At 41.7% G+C, this 24,293-nt stretch overlaps 3 protein-coding genes across 3 annotated transcripts in view; 1 reads left to right on the top strand and 2 right to left on the bottom strand.

Moving 5' to 3' along the window:
• Positions 1-5,974, top strand: part of dok6 (docking protein 6) — a gene marked incomplete at both ends in the record, with an annotated part of 44,382 nt that extends 38,408 nt beyond the window's left edge. Inside the window, one exon of the mRNA XM_080050520.1 lies at positions 5,820-5,974. Within this exon, the coding sequence (XP_079906646.1) occupies positions 5,820-5,974 (155 nt within the window). The remainder of the gene's footprint in view (positions 1-5,819) is intronic.
• Positions 5,975-11,449: 5,475 nt separating this feature from the next.
• On the bottom strand, positions 11,450-15,921 carry cd226 (CD226 molecule). The gene is made up of 6 exons (XM_080049931.1): positions 15,843-15,921; positions 14,846-15,169; positions 13,651-14,037; positions 12,695-12,797; positions 12,347-12,401; positions 11,450-11,840 (listed from the first exon to the last, which is right to left on the bottom strand). The coding sequence occupies exons 1-6, from the start codon at positions 15,904-15,906 to the stop codon at positions 11,694-11,696; spliced, it is 1,080 nt and encodes a 359-aa protein (XP_079906057.1). The 5' UTR covers positions 15,907-15,921; the 3' UTR covers positions 11,450-11,693.
• Positions 15,922-16,983: 1,062 nt separating this feature from the next.
• rttn (rotatin) overlaps positions 16,984-24,293 on the bottom strand; it is a gene marked incomplete at both ends in the record, with an annotated part of 33,556 nt that continues 26,246 nt past the window's right edge. The window contains 9 exons of the mRNA XM_080050303.1: positions 16,984-17,063; positions 17,179-17,248; positions 17,597-17,700; positions 19,062-19,335; positions 19,782-19,975; positions 22,409-22,535; positions 23,028-23,105; positions 23,340-23,437; positions 23,764-23,869. Coding sequence (XP_079906429.1) covers positions 16,984-17,063; positions 17,179-17,248; positions 17,597-17,700; positions 19,062-19,335; positions 19,782-19,975; positions 22,409-22,535; positions 23,028-23,105; positions 23,340-23,437; positions 23,764-23,869 — 1,131 coding nt within the window. The remainder of the gene's footprint in view (positions 17,064-17,178; positions 17,249-17,596; positions 17,701-19,061; positions 19,336-19,781; positions 19,976-22,408; positions 22,536-23,027; positions 23,106-23,339; positions 23,438-23,763; positions 23,870-24,293) is intronic.

Here is a 24,293-nt window from a genome sequence, read left to right as displayed (position 1 = left end):
TGAGTCTACCGTTCCAAACATCAACATGTTTTCTCACTCATGTACGCCAAAAAAAAAGCTTCCACCTCGGGGTCATTATTTATAGGCGCAGCAGTCTCTGCAAACTCTCTCCAAACTCTGGTGAGCAGAGTAGCTTCTCTCTCATCCATCACCCTGGCATCTCCGCTGGTCCTCCCACGCTTTTCTCCGTCCCATCCAGAAACAGCACCTCCTCATGCTCATACGCATTCAGCACTGCCATTTCCCCCCCCCTCCCCCTTCTCTCCAATGAATAAATTGAATGCATCAGTGTGTTTGGGGACGCAGCGGAAAACACAGAGGTCTCCACAGACAAGGAGGACCGACAAGGTGATTGCGGTGGGACGCAACATGAGTTTAACTTCTGTTGTGACACAGGATGTTTGGACTGCTCACGCAAGCACACACACACACACACGCAAGCAAGCGCGTGCACACGCACACGTTAGGTGCGACTTTCAACATGGCTGCAAGCTTCACTTAGCTGAGGAGAGACATATAGTATAGATATACAGTAATTGCATTGATTCCTAATTGGCAGGTTTCCCCCGTAGCTCTTTGAACATCGTCTGATCTCTGTCATACACTCAGAGAGCGCTTAGCTTAACCTAAATGTAGCATCAAGTTGTTGTCCCTTGTAAAAGAGTCTTCGGACTCAATGGGATATACCTGTATAAATAAAGGTTAAAAAAAAAAAAGTTGAGGGATTTAGTAAACAAATTAGACACAACACTTTTATTCAGACTGAGCTTAAATTGAACTACATGTTTTGGGTGGGTTGGGGTTAAAATGCATTTCTTGCTTTAATGTGTTTTAAAGAATTTGTTATGCTCCCAAATTGGGCAGGGGGTAAGGACAAAGGACAAAGAACAGGGCACTGGCAAGAAAAAGATCAGCATGGTGGCAACGAGCAGTGCAGGGGCAGAAACTTGTGCTGCTCACTGATTAGAAACACCTGAGTGTGATTGAGTGGGGCAACACACCTGCTCATTCAATCAGTGGCAAATTAAGAGGTGGGAAAAGAACACTAAGAAAACACCCAAAACATGCCCATACGTAACAGTCCTTTATGTGCATAGTTAAATATTATGTCATGGGGGGCGCCCTTAGCTCAGTTGGTAGGGCGTCCCCCCCATGGGCCTCGGCCAGCAGCGGACCCAAGTTCGATTCCAGCCTGCGGTCGTTCTCTGCATGTCACTCCCCTCTCTGCCCCATTTCAACTCTGTCTCTACACTATCAATAAAGCATAAAAATGCCAAAAAATATACATTAAAAAAATATATATTATGTCATTTTGTGTTTTCTTTTCTGGTCAGAAGGATTTCTAACAATTTCCACACTTCTTTCATAAAACAGCTATTTCTGTGAAATAAACCGACTTTGGATTACATATTAATAATCATACAGCAGTCACAGCTTTAGGTGCTCAAAAGAGACAAAGGTATACATATCTAGTAAACCTCATAAGGACTCGAATGGACACGTCATGTGAAAAAGAATGTTTCCAGTTCATAGTAGTGGGAATTCAGAAACAGGATACATCCATCCATGTATTTTTCTGTTAATAATTATTTTGGAGCAATATAAAGGGAAGACATCGGGGAATTTGGGCCATGACGGCCGGCTGCGTTCGCTACTCAGCTGTACCACTGCGTGCATGATTACTGTCCAATCAGCGCAGTCGGTTTGCTGAGTCATGCTCGGGTTGCTTTCAAATACCCCGCGGGTCCAGGGGAATAATTAAGGAACGCGATTCCCTGTCCCGTTGAGGTTTATTCACCTATTTGCTCTTTTCTTTTTGCCTCAGTTAACGAGGGAGCCGCCGGTGAAGTGCAGCATTGTGACTCCCTTTATTCTGATAGAATCCACATCTGATTTTTATTTAGCTGGCAATAGCTCAGAAAGAAACTTCCCCAAAGGCCCTTTTTATCCATAATTGAAAGTAATAATTGTCAAATGTGTTTTGTTTAAAAGAAAAACCGAATGATGTGAGGCAGAAAGAAAATAGCACTCAGCCTTGATCTTCTTGCTGCATGGAACTTATTTCTGCCCCCTAAAGTATTCACCTTTCTAAGTCAAACCTAAAATAGATGCTTTAATCTCCAGAAACTATACGCAAAGACAATGTATCCACTTTATCTACTGCGTTCCACCTCGACTCTCCTAATGTTGTTCACTCTTTTGCCTTTCAGGGAAACGTGGCGAGTTTGCTGATGCATACAAATAAGTGCACTTTAAAGTTTTCTGAGTTGAAAAAGCAAGGCGCCATGCCTGTCGGAAATGGTTCAATTACTAACTCTAATAGTGGAATGGAAAAAGGGAGAAGGATGCTTGTATTTCTTTTTTCTTGGAACCATTTTTATGTCATTTTTCTTGTCATTTCAGACACACACACACACACACACACACACACTCTCTCTCTCTCTCTCTCCGTTTCTCCCTCTTCAGTTTAGTGCCGTGGCATTAGCAATTCTAATGGAATGGAGCGCTGTTCTCAGTTTGATCTGCAGGGAGTGATACAAGGGGATTTTACAGAGTAGGGAGCAAGTATCAAAGGCGGCACTAGCTTATCTGCAACAGGCGACAAGGAATATAGTCGAGGTAGATGCAAAAACTGAACTCCATAAAAAATTCATCGCAGCCAGGTAAAACTGAGTTCAACTTGTTTGGTGTCTCTCTGGTGGGACACTTGTAGGCCTTTCACACCAAAATGAACCAAGAGTCAGTTCCAGGCTGGTGTTGGGGTCAGTTCAAAACTGGTTACAGCCTTATCCCAGTTATGAACCGGTTGGTTTCACATCGACCGGAGACAGCCATGGAGCCGGCAAGAGAGCAACGTCATGACGTCACTGTAAACGTGTGTGTACGTCACCCGACGCCGCTGCTCTTGTGGCTAACGCTAAAGCTACCGCTAGCTTTAAGCACAACAACAGCGGCGAATACGTCTTATTTTTACACTTGTTGGCTCTCGCTTTGCTTTCTTAAGCAAACAGGACCCATACAGCGTATTCTCGCCGGTCAATTTGATCGCTACGTTCGGTAATTATGTTATGTTTACGTCTCGTAGTAGCGGTGTTTTTAAATATGGCGGGCATGAAGTTTGAGTTGCTCTGGTTGGTCAGGATAATCCCTCCCCCAACCGTTCGCGCAAGCAGTTCTTATCAAACCCTGCTCAATCCTGGGGTATGAGTTCCCCCGGTTTTTACGGCCCGGAGCAGGCTCTCTGGCGGTGTGAAACCAAAACACTGGCTCTAACTCCGAACAAGCCCAGAACTAGCTCCGATTTTGCGGCGGTGTGAAAGGCCTATTGGGGGACAGTTTTGAATCCCAGTCATCATCAGTTTGCGTTATTTGTATCCAAACTGAAGTGAAATGACCCAATCTATGGCTGTGGCGGATTGGCCCTTTTTTCCCCCTCTCGTTCCGGCGCATTGAGCCGCTCCTGTGGCCGGCTTAACCGCACAAAAGACACAAAGCTGCATGTCAGCAGCAGTGTTGCATAATCCCAGGTTTGTGGTTAGAACGCGCCGCCTGCCTTCTCTGTCTCTGGTTACAGCTGTTACTAAGGGTGCCATCTGGGTTATCGAACTGTGAGGAGGGGAAGGTGAAGACAGTGTGTGACAGCCAGGTGTAGCCTACGTACTGTAGTCCTATATGCATGAATGGCTGCTTGTGTGTTCTGGGGCAGCCGCCATTGTATCTGTCAGAGTGTGTGTGTGTGTGTGTGTGTGTGTGTGTGTGTGTGTGTGTGTGTGTGTGTGTGTGTGTGTGTGAGCCTTGTCCTGTCTGCTCCGGCCCAGCAGCTGCCTTGCCGGGCCAGATAGGATGACTTGACCTTCCCTGGTAATGAAAAGGCACTGACAAATCACTGTCTGCTTCTCATAGGGATATGAGAGGAGGAGAGAGGGGCGCTGCTGACACCATCTTCTCTGTGTTTTTATTACTTTTTCTTCATGTCTACATTTGTGTTTCCTGTCCAAAAGCTTGGCGTGGTGGCAGAATCAGAGGGGGAGGTATAGTGACATCCCACAACAAAACAGTGCTGTTTATGACATGAGGAAAATGATGAGATCTGCTTCGCCCCTCACTGTCTGCACCAGGCTCCCTGCCTCTCCTCTTTTTGTCTTTCAGCCCAAATTGGCCTTGGTTGAGGGGAGGGATTGTCTTGGCAAAGATGTGAAAAGGATATGCTTGGTTGCGCACCAGTCGTTTCAGCAATCTATTAAGTACAACGGGGAGGGGAGAGAAAGTGTGTGTCCAGCCCCCCCATCCCTCCTTTTCTTTTTAACCTGCTGTGGTTTTTTCATTCTAGAACATGGACTGAGCTACATTTAAAACCTTAAGCAGGAGCCTGTGTGTCTGTTCGTGCGTGTGTGTGTGTCTGTGCGCGTGCATGGGCATGACTCACCTGTTATGGCTGGTACTGTTTTGGTCTCATCCTCACACCCACACCAGCCCCTCTGTGTGCTTCCTCCTGCAAGCTCCCTAGACTCACACAGGAAAAAGTTATTTTTTCCCCCGTTGTCTTCCTCTTCTTGCTGTGCAGCATCTCTCTTCACACACACACACTCACACTTCGCCTTTTTAACTAGAGTCGCTCTCCTCACTCTGTTGCTCCAACACGCATTCACACACAGCCACTTGACATTGATTGCCAGGCTGACTGGGTCGTGTTTCATACTTCAGAAGGGCGTGAGTTGGCAGTGCGTCTCACAGTCTGAGCCCGACTCCCTTCGATGGAGGCCTGAGTGGAAAGGCTGTGTGTGTGTGTGTGTGTGTGTGTGTGTGTGTATATATATATATATGAGTCCCCATAATGAAGATTTGCACAGCCTAAAATCATATTTGGCAAATGGCACTTCAGCACAACGGCAGAAGAAAAAATTATCTCTTTGTCAATACGGCCCTGGAAGGAAACTGCTTATAGAAAACAAAGTCACATTTTAATCTGTTCGTCAAATTTCAATTAACCTCTGGAGGTAAATTGGTTTGACGATGCATTGACCTGCAGCAGCTTCTCGTAGCCAGCTGTACAAGAGAGTACCATATATAATATAAATATAGTTTGAGGTGGTACCAAAGTCAGAAGATATCCATGCAAAAAGTGAATGGAGTTCCCTTAACTAAGCCAATGTGGTGTAAGGTTTTGTGCCTCTTGAAATATTAATCACTGGACACATCCTCCTTGTCCACTGCATGATCAGCAGCCTGCCATCCACTTTATCCTCAACCTACCTCGCCCATGCACATCTCCAAACAGCTTTCTAATATATTATTAATGGTTTCACAGTTGCACAGAGCAGCCCTCCTCCCACAAGTATCCATTACCCCCTCTTCAGTCCAGTTAACCAATATGACCCGACAGAACCAATTGGTCCAATTAATTTACATTTAGGTGGAGAGAGCAGGGGAGAGACAGTGGAGTCAGCAGACAGTCCAAAAAGAAAGTGGACACTGTGCAGATCACTCTGAAGGGAGTGTATTTGGGTCGAAAGGTGTATTTTTCCACATTACTTCTTTACAACCTATAGGCTTTATATGTATGTATAGCGTGTGAACTACATCAGAGCTCAAAACAATTGTTGTGCGTGCATCGGGCATGCCAGGATTATTCTTGTAATCCTCATTTGAATATAAAGACATCAGCGCCCAGGACAGTAACTAAGCAACAGTTGTACCCATGAATATATTGTCTGCTATAACAGTATAGTGTGTGTTTGATGTGCAGGGTCCAAGTTAAATGAAACCTATTTATTTCAAGCCTCTACAAAGCAGTTCTCCCCCTCACTCTTTCTCCACAGGAAGCAGCCTGACAATGACGTTCATCCCTCGAGCTCAGACGTTCCCCAGCTTTCTGTCTGATGAGCCGGAGCGGGAGGAGAGCCAGCACCAGGAAGAGGCGCCGTCGCCCTCTAGTGGCCGTGGATCAAGTTGCAGCCTGAGACCCCTTCAATGACAAAGAATTGCTCCACCACCAAAACTGGACACTTTGCACTCCACTGTAGAAAGGTTGTAGAAATTTGTATAATGACATTGTGTAATATATAATTTCCTGGCGATACATAAAAAAAATGTGTGTCAACTGTAGAGCGAGTGATATATGAGAAGGATCCCGAAAAGGGATGATGGCCTGTTTTTTTTTATGTTGTGTGAAAGAAGCGGTAGCTTCAAATTTTGCACAAAAAAACCCTGTCAATGTAGTTTTTTTAAAGTGTTTTATGTTGCCATTATGCTGTTAAAGCCAGCGGAATCTACCCCTCACCCATAATTGTTATTAGCCTATTTATTTATTTGTTTATCACTGCACTAGGGACCTTCACCTTACAGTAAGTTATAGGTAGGCTACGTCTCCCACTGTAGAACAATGTTTGGGGGAAAAAAGGCTTTTGTTCCGAAAATTCCAACAATGTGCTGCATCAGCGACCATTTCAAGAGAAACTTAACGGCACTTTCCCCCTCTCAATAATGTGAAATTGATCAATGCCTTACACAAAAAAAGAAAGAAAAAATCAGGACTTTGATGAATCAGCTAAAGCCCTTAATCGGTTACAACCAGCAAAAGTAAAGTCATTCAGAACTGTACTTCAAGGGTATAGTCTTGTCAGAAATGATAGAATACAACCTTCTCACATCCTCTACTATAAACTGCCAACCCTTACACTAGCAGAGCAATTTGGTTTTAATAGCTTCCAAGCCCTTCTACAGCCTCTTATACGTGATATATATTTGGCTCATTAGCAGAAGGACATAACAAGTGATGTAGGTGAACTGATGGAAAGAGTTAAGAAAGGCAGAAGTAGGCTAAATCATTGCATCATGGTACCCGGATCAGGCTTGTGCGGGCAAAGGCATATTGTGTTTTTTTTTGTTGCCCTGCTGGTATTTTATGTCAGTTACAATATTACGATTTTGGGAAATATAAGCATCACTTAAATTCCCTTAGAAAAAAATCTGTGCCCAGTGAAAATAGCTCAACAAAAACAGGGATAAGTCAATAAATAAAAAAGTTCAACATTTTGGGAAAGGCTAAGGTGTAGCCTATAGTATAGTCTTGTATGATATACATATGAAGCTGAATCTAGACCAAAGCTTACAAAGCCACAACACATTTTTATATGGAATAAACACATTGGATGTATTGTGTTTATGAGTAGGCCTAAATGTTATCAGTGCTGCTGCTAGGTAGGTTTTCTGACCATAGCTGTGCTAGCTAGCTGTTGCCAACTTTGCAGTATTTGGGCTAAGCTAATTTAGTCTAGTAGCCTAGATGCTGGCTGTAGCTTCATAGGCCTATGCAGTTTACATACATGAGAATGGTATTCATCTTCTCATCTGACTTTTATCAAGAAAACTAAATATATAAAAAGCAAACCTCTACATGAAAAGAGCATAATTTTGGACCCACAATAGCTTGACAATATACCTTCATTAGCATCATATATCTTAAACCATCTTATTTTTCATCAACAGTTTGAAATTGAGATACATTATAGGTTGGTGGTCATTGTCACAAAAATAGCCTAAATCAGCAGAACCTATGATTTGTTTCCCCCTGAATCCTTTATGTAGCATGTGAGTGAAAAAGTGTCACTGAGTAAGAGTGCTGCGAAAACATTCTCTGCATTGTCCTCCTCGAGTAAGAAGTGCCTTTCGACAAAGACTGCAGTGTGAGACTTAACCAGAGCCTCCTCTTTTGGCTTTGTTTGAGGTTAGTTTTAGTTTAGCTCTGTAGCTACCTTTCAAAACACTTTCAAAAATATGTAGGCCATCTTAAATATTGTAGAAAGAGTTTCAATTCCATTTCATACAAGAAATAAGTTTATTTTAATACAACCAGAGCTCCTTCAGACCATTGTCAATAGGCATATAAGACTCGTAGCCTGGTGGCTGTCGGCAGACACTTATTCATCTCTTTAAATATTGATGGTAAAAGTGGTCGTGCTTTTTTGTTAAATGTGTTAAAGAAAGGCACGGATAGGCTATCTCAAACGCCCTGATATCCCAGCAACAACTCTGAAATCAAAACAGCAATCAAATGACAATCAGTTTGATGCAGCAGAGCAGTCCTTTTAATGTAAAGAAGAATCCCTTATTTGTGAGGACACGGAGGATTTCAGCCCTGTGAGGGCATGGAATATTTCGCCTCCGTGAGAATAGCGACTGATTCACTCACTACAATCAGGTGTGTGTGGCACTGATTGGCTAATTGAGCCCAGGTTTGAAGAGTTTGTATGCTCTGAGACCAGTGGCGATTCCACGGCCCCCCCTGAAATCTTACTGGCCACCCCAGTTCAAATTTTTTTTTTTTTAATATCAATTTTTTTCCTGATATGTAGCCTAGTTCAGAGATGATAACCACTGAATAGCTATAGCGAAGAAGGGGAAGGGGAGAAAACAAAAACACACAGAGCTTTAAAAGGGCCACACGGGCTACCTTTAAAGGCCTTTGCACACGGGGCACGACACGAATAAACGCAACGTAAAAGCGAATGTTTTGAAATGTAAATTTTGTCGCGTCTCACTTTAGAAGCGACGTCACAGAAAAATCGGACTCAGTTCGAAAAAATAAAAAACGCAAATTAGCGATGCGAAATGACGGCGCTGGTGTGGAAGCTTGTATTGACTCTGTATAAGTTCGTTAATTAACGGATTCATCGCACGAATAAAACGCGCCCGGTGTGCAAAGGCCTTTAGATGGACCACTAAACCACCACTGCCAAGCAGTTGAAAGCATACACAAGTAACTCCACTGTTATCTTAGGAACTCTAAACACAGCGAGCACTACGAGAGAACCGCTCACTATCCCAGAGGGCGAGACAATGAGAAGCCCAGAGCACTGGGGTCTCAGGGCATATATAACCTCTTCACACCTGGGCTCAATTAGCCAATCAGTGCCACACACACCTGATTGTAGTGAGTGAATCAGTCGCCATTCTCACGGAGGCGAAATATTCCGTGCCCTTACAGAGCTGAAATCCTCCGTGTCCTCACATTATTTGAATTGTTGTGTTTAGAAATAGATTCCTGTAGAACTGGAGATACAAGTAGGTACGAGCACTTACTTTGTGTTGAACTTAACTTTTGCAGTCAGTCACTTTATTTTGTATATTGTATTTATAAATATATATATATAAACATAAGCTCAACCTTCATATCAATTTGAGCCTCAAACAAAGTGCCCACATCTACAAATGTCAGCCCATAGTAACCATATTTAGAAAGACAGTCAGAATTGACCACATTTCTGCCCTAGCTGTCTTGTTGTGTGATTAATACATGTAGGCCTGTATTATAGTACCACTACCTCTGGACCATTAAATTAAATCCAGTAACACCTCTTAAGAGTGGAGAACTTTCTCGTTGACTGTTTCTATCATTGACCTTTTTTGTCGGTATTGTAGCCATTCACGTTTTTGTAGGTATGATATGTCTTTGTTTTTTTATGTTTTGCTATTGTTACTATATGATTGTGTTTGTGTCCATGTCCGTCACGTTCTGTTCTCCTGTCAGGTTACATTTTAATGGCACTTTGAATACATTGAGTGTAGGACTACAGTTTTCACTAAATGTACATATGTAATGTTTTTGATGATAAAAGGGTAATAAATTTAATGTTCTATCATGTATCAGCTTGTTTGTTTTTCATGTCAACTGGAATTTTTAAATGAGGAGTAACATTGAGTTAAAGGAATAGATTGGCATTTCTTTTTCCTGAGAGGTGTTATGAGAAAGTTGATGCCAGACGTTTGAGCCAAGCTGGTATTGCTTATCTTATAGTTTAAGCACAAAGTCTAGAAGCGAGAGGCAAAAGCACTTAGCCTGGACTTTCCCAATCTTTCTATAAAGTATATGGCCAAAAAAGTGTAAAAATTGCAATTGGTGGTATTATAGTTTGCCCTAGCCCTCAACTTCAATCTCACTATGACAACAACAGTCAGACAGTCTGGCAACAAACCTCAGTTAAACCACAAAGTTTCATTTTCACATTTTGTTTGTTTCACAGATAAAACTAACAGCATATGACGTGTAAATGAGTGCGCTCTAGTGGTGCTACCTTTTGAACAGAGCATGACCAGCTGTTCCCCCTTTTCCAGTCCTGGAAAGGTGGGGAGCTAAGCTAACAAACTAGGAGCAGTAGCACTGTTCACATTTACCGCACAGACAAGTGAGTGAGTGGTATAGCCTACATGTTCTCACATAATTCTGCAAGAAAGCAAAGTTTCCCAGAATGTCAAGCTATTGGCTTAATAATTCAAGCTCTAACTCAAAGAGGTAGACGTGCCTTTTCATTTCTTAGCAAATCATCTCGCTTCCTAAAAAAAAAAAGTTTACAGTCAGCAGAGATTACTACTTTCTGTTTAGATTTCTCTCATCACACTCCCACATCACAGGAACCATCAATGTAGTGGTTATAACGCTGTTTTATTTGTACCACATGCAGTCATTTACAGTGGAGTCATTTACAATCACAGTTGTTTGCTGGTCACCCACACAGTAACACAAGTATCACACTCAAATGCATGGTTGCAGCTTCTACTGTTTTGCCTGTGATAGCGTCTCCGAGAGAACGGAGCCAAAAAAACTTAACAAAAAAACCCCTTGTGATTCCGAACAAAGTTGTCCCTTTATGTTCCACATTTCTAGCTCGTCCACATTTGTCTTGTTTCCTAGCAGGAAAGCCTGCATATCCATTACTGCCTCTGCCACTGCCTCCATTTCTATGGAGACAAATGAATCACATCACACACATAAACAACACACAGGTTAGCAGTGCTACCATAAACCTCAAACACTGATTTACTAGAGCATTGAGGCAAGCTAAGAAATCACCATGATAATAAAAATAAATCTGTGATAGCTTATCATGATTTTTTTTTATTCTTATCTTTGTCTAAACACAGAGTAAAAAGAGCCCAAAACATTCATCAATAAACAGTGGATAGACAAAGAGTAAGGAGCCATATAAACCAAAGCACAGGATTAGCTAATTAGAGTTTAGCTTTCATAACAAGAACGTGCTGTAACTAGAATTCAGTCATCCTAGACGGACAGCCCTTTGGGGGAAAGCAACATTCTCAAGTGATGGCCCAGTGCTGAGTGACTGTTTTCTTTTCTCCGTTAGATGATTAGACGCCATGGTCGAGCTTTGAATGGAAACCAGGAGGGATGAAAGTAAAGGGATAGAGCAATTACACAGGCTTTTGTCAATCGTTTTACTTAGGGGTTAGGGAAGTGAAAAGAGTGATTACACAGGCCTTTGTCTGCTTTTTCTGCATGGCGGCTACTGTCAAATATTGTTTGTTTTTCCCCCAGCCGAAACAAATATTTCCTCAACAGTAATTATGAAGTACACACTACATTTAATTAGCGTCGGCAGGGCTCGATTCGAGCAAACCTGTCAGCTTCCTGAAGACTTACACGAGCACCACCAGCTTGTCAAGTCATTTCAAACTGCAGCGTGAACATTAATCAATGTCAGCTGGATCTCCCAGCATCTCTTCAAAGAAAACAAAACCATAAACAAATAAATAGTTATGACCAGCGCTCATATATACATTTATGTTCACTCATATACACATAATTCTGCCTTGTTTGTGAAAAGCTGAGGGGCACGTACGCTGACAGCTGTGACAGATAAAAAACCTGCACATTCAAATCAGGCGCTACATCATATTTATGTACGCTCATCCATCATCACGGGAGGCGTTTTGGTTTTGTGGGATCGTGCAGTCTGTAGGTTGACATAGACGGGACAATTCTTTATCTGCCTGGACTTCTTTGGGATCCTGGGACACACAGGGATGTTCTCATAGTAGTTTGGCTGTGAATGTGCACCAGATTGTATTAGTATATGAGGTGGTGTGAGACGAGGACGAGGAGTGGCAGATGACAATGTATGGACTGACAGTGCAGTAGCTTGGCAAAAAGTAATGATGTGTCCCTCTTAATGGGCTGAATCTAAAATATGCTTTTTATAGAGGATATAAAGTAACGTTATTACATTACACAGCTGTTCATACAACCAAAGGTATAACACCCTTTTTTTTCTTCAGATTGATAATTTTTCAATGTTCTTTTGTAAGATAAAATATAGATTTTTTAACCAACCATTGCACTGTCAGTTATTGTAAAGCAGCATTAGTTACAGTGAGTATACACACAATGTATCAGGAGACATGATGACAGGATGAGCTGTACCAAACAAGATTAGCGGTATAGTGTAACGGCTTTATAATGAAGTGCTTGTCTGAAGAGAAGGTAAGGGAGGGCCCTGAAAGAGTCAAGTGTAAAGACCAGAGTAGATATGATGAATGATGAGAGGCTCACCTGTCTCTGAGACGGGTGCAGTTTGACTCTGTACTCCTCCCTCCTGTTCTTCTTCCTGTGGTGATTATTGAAGAAAAGTAAGCAAATAACACCTGGGGTGCAACAAATCACAATAAAAATGTGGGATTTTTTTAAAGTGGGCAATTACAGGTGCAACCTTACACTTTATAGGATACTTTCTTATGCGTCAATTCCTTCTTTAACGCATTTAACAAAAGGAAACGGGGTATGATATCTTATTGACTTTGTTGATCCCGTTTATTTTCGCACACCACTGAAATGTGAAATTGTTTTTATGTTTTATAATCAAGATTAGTTTGGGGAGTTCTGGGAGATGGATGATCTTACCTGTGCATCACTGCTAGAATGAGCATGACCATAAGTAGTATTAGACCGGATGCTCCAGCCCCGATGTAAATGTACATCATGTACAGTGATAGACTGAATCCACCTGGTTATAACATGAGAAAAATTAAAGTAATGGGTTTCTATTCCTCAGAATATTTTCTTCATATCTATGTTTCAGACATCTTTTCTAATGATTGATCATTCTACTAAAGCATACAAGTAGTTTGCAGACACACAGCTCAGTGACACTATTCAGAAAGCAGCCACAGGATGTTGTGGTTTCAGCAGGTGTGAGTTTTGTTCCAGTCTGCTGAAACTATTTGAGATTATCATCACCGGCCTTGTTTTATTGCATTCATTATGTTCCATCAATCCCTGTTCTCTGCGGGACATATCTTCATCCATTAATCATTTTAAGTATGAGAAACGATTCATCTTCCAGCCATAAGGTCATCTTTAGGAATATGTTAAAGCCTCTAAAATAGGTCTAAAATAGTTTAAAAAAAATCTATATAATAACAAAGTTGGGTGTCTCAATAAGATTGTACAAAATCTGAATACAATAAATCTGATTGAAAATAATTGTTCATAATATTATAAAACTTTTTTTTTAATGTTTTGACCGTTTGACAGGACTGTGTGGGCGTGGCCATATCAAGCCGTCTCGATAAAGAACATCGGGGCAGAGAACTGCAGTGATTGGTTCAAGATACTTAATGAGTATCGGAGCATCAACCGCATCATCTAAACCCAATTTTTCTTCTAAGGTTTATCAAACTTAAATGACAATATCTTTCATTTGGATTGATAGATACGCCTAACTCTTTTCAGATGCTTACTTTCATGTAAATAACTCCCCAAATGACATCGTAGGATTTTTGGTTTTACAGGGGGTTATAACTACTGCGTGGCGTGGCGTGGTGTGGTGTGGTGTGGTGTGGTGGCTCTTTTTATACCTGGAGGGGGCACGGTGAGTCGCACAGTGGTGGTTTGCAGCCCTGCGTCTGTGCTGAACGTACAGCGATAGAAACCACTGTCTTCCTCTACCACGCCCGTCAGGCTCAGACTGACATCCAGGCTGTCCGTACAGCTGACCCGGCCCCTGTCGCTGTAGTCCTCGGCAACCAGGCCCCCCTCAACCCTCTTGCACACTCCGATAATGCCCCAAGGCTGCTCCAGGGGCATCCTCTCCAAAATGACCTGCTGAACGGTAGTGTTGTGCTCGTGGTTACAGCTGATGGTCAAGTTGTCGTTCTCCTGCGCTACCAGCTCTGACTGGGTCTCCATTGCCTCCGGTAAGGACGGATCCGTGCTATTGTTGTCGTTGTCTTCCGGGGGCTCATCTGTTAATAACACAGACAATTACTCAACTACTTTACTTAAAAGAACAGCTATATAAAAATAGCATTCTTTGCACTGATGGTCTCCTTTGCTGTTACATGTAATTAATGATCATCAGAGGAAAAATTAGACAGAAATATTTAAACATTCCCCGTAGCACCTTTAAGTACAAGTTTGAGGCACTTGTACTTTACTTGAATCTTTTTTTTTCATGCTACTTTATACTTCTACTCCACTACTATTCCGTGGGAAATATTCTACTTTTTCTCGTCCACAAATGTATCTGATAACTTACGTCACTAGTTACTTCAAGAATTTATATTTTTTGATTAATCGATAAGTTGATCGACAAAGATTAATTGGCTATTGACTACTTTGATAATAGTAATTTTTAACCGAATATTTCATGGTTCCAGCTTCTCAAATTTGAGGATTTGCTGCTTTTCCTTTTAGTCAATTTAACTTTTACCAAGCGAACAATCAATCTATGATTATAAAATACTAATTTCCAAACTGAAAAATAAAATACATTTGCAGTCCCATACAGAAGGAGCTCCACCTCATCCAGTTACAAACCCTGCTTTTACACTAATGCATAAGTACGGGAATAATAATAATATCATATTTAGTCACTTTCGCTTTTGATACTTTAAGTACTTTTTCCTGATTATACTTACATAGTTTGACTTATGTTACATTTTCAATGCAGGACTCTCGCTTTTACCAGAGTATTCCTACTTTTGCATCTTTGAGCATCACTGTACATCACTACACACAGGAAATGGCAAATAATGTTAGTCCCTCTTTTACCTAAATCCTCCACTTGAATGTCCCTGGTCCATGGGCCTTGAGGGAAGGTCTGAACAGAGCAGTGGTAAAGTCCAATATCCCGGTGCGTGACGTTCCTCAAGGAAATACTTCCATCCAAAGTTGTGGTCCTCAGGAACTCTATCCTCTCCCGGTAATGGTGAGAAAAGGCCACTCCATACTCTGGGTGGAAAATGGCTACCGGATCCTTTTCCGGTATTTTGGTCCAGGACACCATGCTGAGGTTGCCTTGCCAGGGACACAAACAGTCGAGGACCATCCCCTCCTCCAGACCAACTGTGGCAACATCTTTCTGCTGGACAGTAACTACATAGATCATATTTTACTGTTTATTTATTTACATTCACAAGATCTTAGAATCTATTATCAGGACTTCTATAAACAGTTTGTAAGGTTATAATTGATTATATCTTAGTATTTTGTATTGATCAATTCAGAAGCCTAGACTTCCAGCAACTTATGTTTACACCTAAAGTGGCAACAAAAAAAAGGACCATGTTTTTCCTTCCCCAAATCTCCTCTCCTTGAAGATTATCCCAGCCAGTCAAAGCTTTGAGGCCATCCCTTGGGTAACAGTAATTAGGCTAATTTGAGCCAGTAAACACATAAACAAAACTGACAAAGTTGGTGATCAAGCTTCCAAGTCTTCAAAAAGCATTTTATGCGAGCTGAATGACAACTGATTTCAAGTCCAGCGATGCCCCTCGGGAGGGCTCTGGCAGGTTTAGAATAATAATGTCTTGTAAAACCTATCAAGAAAAGGCTTTCCTACCATCTTCTCAGCCACATTAACTAAAAAGAAAGAGTGGAATAAAGCAGTTTTTAGACTTAATTACTGATTATGAAATAAAGCCTATGAACAGTAGAAACTACTTTTTTTTCTACAAAAAAACATGGAATGCCACTTAATGAAAATGCTGGAATTTGACAAACACATTTAATCTACTAAAGGCTTAAAAGTATTATATCAATGCCATACCTTTAAGAACAGGAAGAAAGATGAGTACCACGAAGTACCAGTGATCTTTTTGTACAGCTTCCATCTTGCCCCACCGAGGGAGAATGAAAGCTGCATTGATGAGACGAGTGGAGAGGCACCCGGGCTGCACTTCCTGCTAGCTCTCTGGCTACAGAGCAACACTTGAGCTACTGGGGCACACCACCTCATGGTAGCCCACTGTTAGCTCATCCCACACAGAGGGGCACTTCATCACTAGGGCTGGGAACGGGAACACCCGTAATGAAGCCTGGTGGGATCTGTACTGAAGTTTTTCATGTAATTTTCAGGTCGCCCTCTTAACTTTAAATTGTTTTCATCTAGTATACAACATTTTGGCCATCCTAAAATACATTACTTAAATGAAATCTTGACAGGATTGGAAAGTCCGTCTCTCAGTTGGTCCATTACTTTGGTCCAGATTAAAACATCTCGACAACTATTGGTTGGATGTCAATGACATTTCATTCAGATATTAGTGGTGTCCAGAGGATGAATCCTACCAACTTTGGTGAGCCTCTTACTTTTTCTATAGCTTCACCAAGAGTTTCAGATGTTTATTATTGAAATACCTCAACAATACAGTAAATTACCATGACATTTACATAGATGACATTTGCTTTGACGCCATATCTAGTGACATCATCAGGTCAAAATGTCTGTGAATCCATTATGAAAAATAATACAATTCTTATTAGCCTCTGCTATATATTTTGTGTTTAGTGCCCATCAAAAGTTAGCACGCTCACAACACTCACTAAAAAAAAGAGCTGGCACAGCTCTTTTTTTTGTTGATTCCAGAAAACATAACGTTTTCACTGAGTGTGAAAATTCTGTGAGTGAGTTCTGTTGGTTATCACTAACTTACCACGATGCTATACTGTGGAACTGCAGCTTAACACCATCACAGCCACAAGCTGCACCTAAAGCCACAACTGATGCACTTCCTAAAAAAATTACACGGTTTGAAAAAAACAACACCTCAAAAGTCTGATTATTGTTCATTGGTTTGAGTGAAAGCAGACTATAGGAGAGTAGGTACAATTTGCCACTTGGCACTTTAATATCTAATTCACATTTGATAGGTATAAAACATGATACAAAATAAACAATATAAATACATTCAGGTATTTAGCAGCTGGGAGAGGTTTTCTAGGCACTTCAACAGGTAGGTACTCATAGGCTCCTGCTTCTTCTCTGCATCTGTGGTTTATAGGGAGAGAAAAAAGCAAAAGTGTAAACAGGCAAAGACTTAATGTTGAGATTAAGCGCCAGGACCGTCGCTAATACGCCTTCATCAAAGTGAATAAATGCATACCCTGCTTAGAGATGGTGTGTGCCTCCTCAATCTTCAATCGAACAGAGGGACACTTCAAAGTTGTCTTGGCCTTTAAAGGGGAAATTAGAAAGACAGATTAGGAAGAGGAGAATTCTATTTCTTTCTCTTTTTTTCCCAGTTTATAAGCAGGAGGTAAAGGGGTTGCTCATCTTTTCAGTATGGAGACAAGACAATGAAGCTTTTAAACAGATTTCCTTATAGGACCAGGAGAGAGAGTGAGAGAGTGAGAGAGTGAGAGAGTGAGAGAGTGTGTGTGTGTGTGTGTGTGTGTGTGTGTGTGTGTGTGTGTGTGTGTGTGTGTGTGTGTGTGTGTGTGTGTGTGTGTGTGTGTGTGTGTGTGTGTGTGTGTGTGTGTGTGTGTGTGTGTGTGTGTGTGTGTGTGTGTGTGTGTGTGTACCTTCAGATTGTTATGGAGCAGTGCCCAAAGTGCAGAAGCTCCTGTACAGCGTGTTTCTGTGTCTTTACTGTCCAGACAGCAGATCAATGCCTTCATGGCTTGGTCTGGAAGAAAGATATACAGGTTAATCAAAGCAGTTAATTATCTTTTAGATCCTGAATAGTTATATTTTTTTATTTTATACATTCTATACATTCAGAATGACAAGAAGAGTAACCTTTTAAAATGATTATACCTGATCAAGACGGATAGTATACAGTGCGCAATTATTTGGGTCTTTTCCCAATTCCTCACAGCAACGTTAATGTCAAATTTACACCTATTCATAGGAAATGTGACTGTGGCAATGTGGCCGAATCACACATATGCATTTCACACGTCGTATGCACAACACACAGGAAATGTGATCTTTCCACAGCAGACAGAAACGTGTTAACATGACAGATTACACCCACCTGCACCCACAACTCCCACCTACAGCTTGCATTGCACAGGGGGCCACACTCTCTCTTCTCAGCGACTTCCTCTCCTTTCTTCATCTATGTGTCTTTGAATCAAAAATCTTAATACACCTACTGGCTTCTCCTTACTCTCCATTTAAATGTAACTTGCTCCATATCATAGTAGAAACTAAACCTACAAATGTATGATTTTTATCTATTTATGTCTTCTAAAATGTATTTATATGTCATTTTCTAGCATGAATATTATTAGTGGCTTCAATTAGGATAGTCGTATCTGCTCCAGCGGTAACACATACTAGTTAAATGAAACCTTTTGCCTCATTTTCAAAGCTGTGTTAAGTGATGTTTAAACACATGGAGACAAGGACAAGGACAAGGACTCCAAAACAAACCGTCAGGAAAAGCACTTTTGATATAAGAACAAACAGTATATATTTCTTCAGGTAATCATATTAGCTAGAAGCTCGACCATTATTAACCAGCGACCTGTTAACATATCTCTGCTGTTTAATCGCAGGCAGACCAAGCACAGTCAGCTTGGTACAGCTTGTGTACTTGACAAGACTGCCTACAGTTTTATATGGAAGGATTCATGAGGACAATTTGAATTAAACCAAACTGTTTAATTCTGGACCAGGGAGCCAAGAAGAAGTTGAAGTGCACCAAAGTTTTTCAGAGATTTAACCGTTCATTTTGTATGGGTGCTGACAACCCTTTGATGCGACACAGAATGATTTGTTTTAATGTCAAAGGAACAGTTTGTAATTTTTGGAAATACTCTTTTTTTTGCTTGTAGAATCAGAAGATTGATACAACTCTCACTCTCATGTCTGTGTGTTAAGAGTGGAGCTTGAGCCAGGAACTGGTTAGCTTAGCATTAGAAGCAAGGTGGAAACGACTCGCTAGCTTTTTTTAACTAAGCTAATCACTTTTTGGCTGCAACTTCATTGTAAAGCACATGAGACCAGTATCTATAATTTTTTCTCCAAGAAAGCCCATACCGTTGGCAATGACGTGTGGCTTGTTGGCAGGACAGAAGCAGAGGTTGTGGAGGGTGAGCAGTGCGTGGCGCCGGTGCGGTGCCAGGTCTGCCAGCACTTCCAGGGCTCCGGTCACCCTAAGGATACTCTGCTGGCCGTCCTCGGCCAACGAGAGATTAACCAGCAGCCTCAGCCACAGGCCCAGTAGGCTACCACCGCTACAGGCTACAGACGCAGCCTTAACGCCACCAGCCTTAGGCATTGGCACCGACAGGAAGGCTTGCAGGAAATTATTCTGAGAATGACAGCAATAGAGGCTTTAGAGACTGGTGAACATATCATTAAGAGCTGCTAACAAGTTTAGAAAATATTTCCAAGACAGAATAGAGTACCTGTGAGTACGGGTAAGAACCAGTGCCTTACAATTGTTTTTTTTATTTTGTAACACTGAATATCTCCCTTGAGTATCTCACTTGAGTTAAAATAATTGAACTAGTGAAATGTTTTTCACAGCCAGTTAAAATGCACTTTTGAATTGGCTCATCTGAAAAGGTTTATTCCAAAACTAGCTATCATACATTTAGGTAACCTCATTCATTCTGAATTAAATCCTTCATGTCTCCCACTGACAAAATAAATCATCACTAAGTAATCTATTATTGTCTTCATTATTTTCAAATTCTGTGTATGCTATATGTTATCCACAACAACGGTGTGCGCACTGTGTGCCAGGTTTTGTACCTTTTGCAGGAGCCCTCTGCAGTCGCGGGACATGGCGAGGTTGGCCAACAGAGAGAAGGCTAGCTTCTGGATGGGGCTATTATCTGGGGCGATCCCCGAGGCCAGCTTCATGACAGAGTGTGTCAGAGTGTTACTAAGGGTGCCTTTTGATCCTGATGCAACACCAGGGCCACCGCCACAAAGAGAACTGCACGCTGAAAAGAAAACATAAATCAATCTTAGGTTGTGTAGGCAGGAGCCTAATCCACAATAATTACAAAGCAAAGCAGACCAAGGACACTATTTTCAAACCTTAACCCTTAAGTAAGAGCAATAATGAAAGTGTGATGCAGCGTCCACAAGCCTATTTCCTGACCCTGAGGCAGCCAATCAACAGTACTGCTGATCAACGTGGTTGTGATAACATCAAATACAACTATTCTATCTTCCTCCACTGAGGATAATGGTCATACCCAGTGTGATGGATTGTGAGTGCAGCTATGTCTTCTACTCAAATAATTTACCTCTGAAAACCAAACAGTTGCTTAAATCTATCTATTTGGTGTGAAAGTATCATTGAAAAGCTTTTGTAATATCTCTGGCAGCTCTGTACTGTACAGTATTGTTTGCGCATTGTTGGTGGTAGCCTATGGCAGCCATTTTTACCACAAAGATAAATACCAAATACAAACACAGTGCAACACTCTTCTTCTTCTTCTCCTCCTTGGAACTGGTTGATTCTTTCTGTTTATCTTAAAGCTAGCTAGTTGCCCAGCCAGCAGCATCAGGAGCCACAAAAAACAAACCCTGAGCCGTCGGGGTTGCACGGCTGTCTGCCCACTATACCAAAACATCTCTGCCTGGGTGCATGCATGGCTTGTTTTGATGTGAATGCTGTCTAGCCCAAATGACAAAAATGAACGAGGAGTGGACCTCTTGTAGGAAGACAGGCGTAAACTGCCCCTTAGCGGGAATGATAAAGAGGCTGCTGCTGAGAGAGCGAGAGCAGTAGCCAACAGATACCCAATAGTTCACAATGACAAGTTTTGGAGCGTTCTCAGATCTCATGTGTAAAATCAAATAGCTTCGAAACACTGCTGAAACTTTTTATTTTTTTTTAATGTAGTTCTTTATCTTTTAACCTCTTTTAATCTTGATATACAACAAAATCACTCTGACTGATGATGAAAACCACCATCTTGTGACTCCTTGGTTGGGAGGGAAATTATTTTGCCCGAGGCGATGGCTACAAAATGATTCTACTACAAGGCCATTCTGTAATTTAAACCCAAATATAAAACAGAGACAAGTGATGCAAATAGAAATATCTCTCTTTGGGCAACAAATGCACATCGTTATAAATCTGACATTTCTAATTCTAAATGTAAAATTCTTTACACAAACAGAGATTAACAAGGTTAAAACGGAGAGCAGTAACAAGACATGGATTGTTGACACTATTTGCCTAATTGAGAACATGACAGCTTGTTGCTTATGCTAATCCTAGAAATGTGACATACAGCAACAGGCGTATGCTGATGTTAGCCTGAGGTTATCTCAATACCTGTCAAGAAAGATGGATTAGCACAGAATTGACAAGGGAGCTCGGCTGTATAGTGGATATACTTCAAAACGTCAAAGGAGTTCCAACTGCTGCTACAAATTTCAAAGCATTTTTATTTTTTTTGCATCCATATAGGAATGATTCTATATTGAGGTGTAGCAAACTGTAGATGTACAGAAGAAAACAACAATGTGACTTGATGTAGCAGTGTAAACAAAGGCTGGGATGAAGGAGGTAGACTGGAGATTAAGCTTTCGGTAGAACATGTAGCAGTCTCAGGAGAACAAATGGTAGCCTGAGGGCGGATGGTGTAATAAGGAGCCTGGCTGCACGCAGACTGAACACAACCTGCTGTTCGCTTAAACTTAAGGGAAATTCTGTGCCCTGATTTCTGGTGCTTCACAGCTTGAGCAAATGAGAGGTCTAAAGCGTGAGTGAGTGTAGATCAGACCACATGCACCTGCTGAGGAACTGGTAAATATCATGGAGATACACAAAAAGCACCCACACCCACACACACACACACACACACACAGAAACTGTTGCACATGAAACATCCTGATGAAACTGATTTCCATTGCACAACTACACAAGTCACCCTCACACATAGAGATCAAAGTGACCACGAGACATTTATCAAAGTAATATTTCCTTACTGTACCATCTACTCAAAATGTATTTTGCTCCCGTTCTCACACACACACACCTCACATTTGCATGATGGAATACCAATATCTCAGGCAACACAGAGATGCTCTGTTCTTCCGCACATCATCTCCAACTGTTCTGAAGCCCGCTGCCATACATGGAGTGACACAGCTATGCAGCCTGATCCCTGAATCTTGACACTGTGCCCATTGTGACTGGCAGGCAAGCAGGCGCTGGTCTGATACAGTGAGGCACAATGTTGCTCAGCGGTCATTACAGAGGACAATGGGAGTCTTAGTGTGAAGTGTGTGTGTGACTCTGTCAGATTGCTAACCGCCGACAGAGGCGATAGGCAGGCACAAGGCCAGGCACAGTGCCTGCACTAACACATGAGATTGACAGACAGACAGACAGACGGACACACACACCAACTGACCTGTAGTGCAGTTGGCCGTATAGACACACAGAAGCTCCAGCACCGCCTCCATGGTGGGGTCGTCCAATAGAAACCAAGGCCAAAGAGCATAGAGGGCCAGTGTTAGGCGAGCATCTGTGGCCACCGCCTACACACACACAAATACAAATGGATTATACACACGTACACACTTGCAAATTTTGAAAAAAGGCCTACATACAGGCATGTACATGATTATAGATGCACACTGACTGAGTAAAAGTAATAATAACATACATCAGAGAAACCCTGATTCACACAACAGCACAAACACAGATGGCAGTAAACAAGAACTGCTACAATATTTTTAAAGTCTGCATGAGGAGGAGAATAATGGTGGGGTAAACACTGCAGCAGAACCTCCCATGACATTTACTCCAATGATACCACCAGTGACTAAAAGAGACCACTAAGGAAAAAAAACCTGCGCTAATATGCCCCCTAAGTAATGCCATTACAGGGTTTAAGAAGTTGAACTTGCTGCGATGTTAGAAGGGGCGTGCACATTTAGGTGAATCTAGAGGCGCAGCATTGCTACTCTGAGGTTCCATTAAAAAACAATTAGCAGTGGGGGAATGAAAAGGCAGACGCAGAGGCTCACTTTGCATTCGTCGTTGCGGTAGAGAGCACTCCGCAGGATCTCCGCAGTCAGCTTGACTTCCTTTAAATAGCCTTCTTCCTGATGATACACAACGACAAAACAAAGAGCAATATGTTTTAAATGTGTCGACAACACCCTTTTACTGCATCGTCACCGCTGCATAACAGCAAGGGGTCTCCCTGCTGAAAACAACAACAGATATACCTGAACATTTTCGAAACAACTCAGATTGGTAGTCTGTCTAAAATGGGAAAATACGCAGACAGCACAGAAACACCGAGACAGGTCATTTCCCAGCCAGACTCTGCTCACCTTTTTGCGGTGGGAAGCTTTGCCGGGTCGGACTGATTCCAGGAGGAGCTGGGAGTGAGTTTGCTTCATTTGCTCCACACAGCTGTCAATTAGACCAGCTGGAGAAAGAAAACATGATTCAGAATGGAAACATTGCATTTGTTAACTACAAATAAAACTGAAGAGTTAGATTATACTGACACAAAGGTAGCTCTCAAAAATGTAACAAGAGCACCTGGCAAGCACTGTTTCACAAAATAGATAGTGTTTTGTAAGCTTTGCGGTCAAGCAAGAGGTTCAAAGTGTTAAGGTTAATGTGAAGAAACTATTAAATGTGTCTGAACCACAAAACAAGAAGCTAGTGACCCAGTCCAAAGAGTATTTTTCTCAAAGAGTAACAGGTGACAACTTGACTGTGACTGTAGCCTGGCGTTTGGGGAATCACCTTTGGCAGCATGGTTTTGAGCGGTGGGACTGCAGGCTAGCAGTGTCATCAGAGCCCTGCCTGTCTGCTTCTTTAAAGGGTCCTGAAGGGTCCTCTTCTCAAAACTCTGTCATCCGCAGTCAAAGAGGAAACACAATGACACTCTCTGAGATGATGGGTCAAAAGTGATTGACTTCTTACAACTTTGCCATCAACATTAACTGCCATACAAAAGTTTGGAATTGCCAACCACAAACACGTTAATTTGGTTATTTTGTATGAAGGGTTTGCAACAAAAAGAAAGAAGGATTTTGTACATGGAAAGGGAAACTGACATTTGAAAAGGCTGTGAGTAACAAAGATGCATCTGATCAACAATTAAATAAGAATACGAGGAAACAGTAAAATAAATTGGAAGCTTAACATCAAAAGCTGTGAAGATTTAAACAGGAACAGCTTCCTGTTTCAGTGTCAAAATAACTATTAAATTATAAGCTGGAATTAATAGGCGTGATGCTTTAGGACTTTCTGGACTAGATGTATGGGGGAAA

The sequence above is a fragment of the Ammodytes marinus genome (genome assembly GCF_949987685.1).
Source record: "Ammodytes marinus genome assembly, chromosome: 21".
NCBI classification, from domain to species: domain Eukaryota; kingdom Metazoa; phylum Chordata; class Actinopteri; order Uranoscopiformes; family Ammodytidae; genus Ammodytes; species Ammodytes marinus.
Note: the sequence above shows the minus strand (reverse complement) of the source record. Positions and strands in the feature narration are given on the sequence as shown.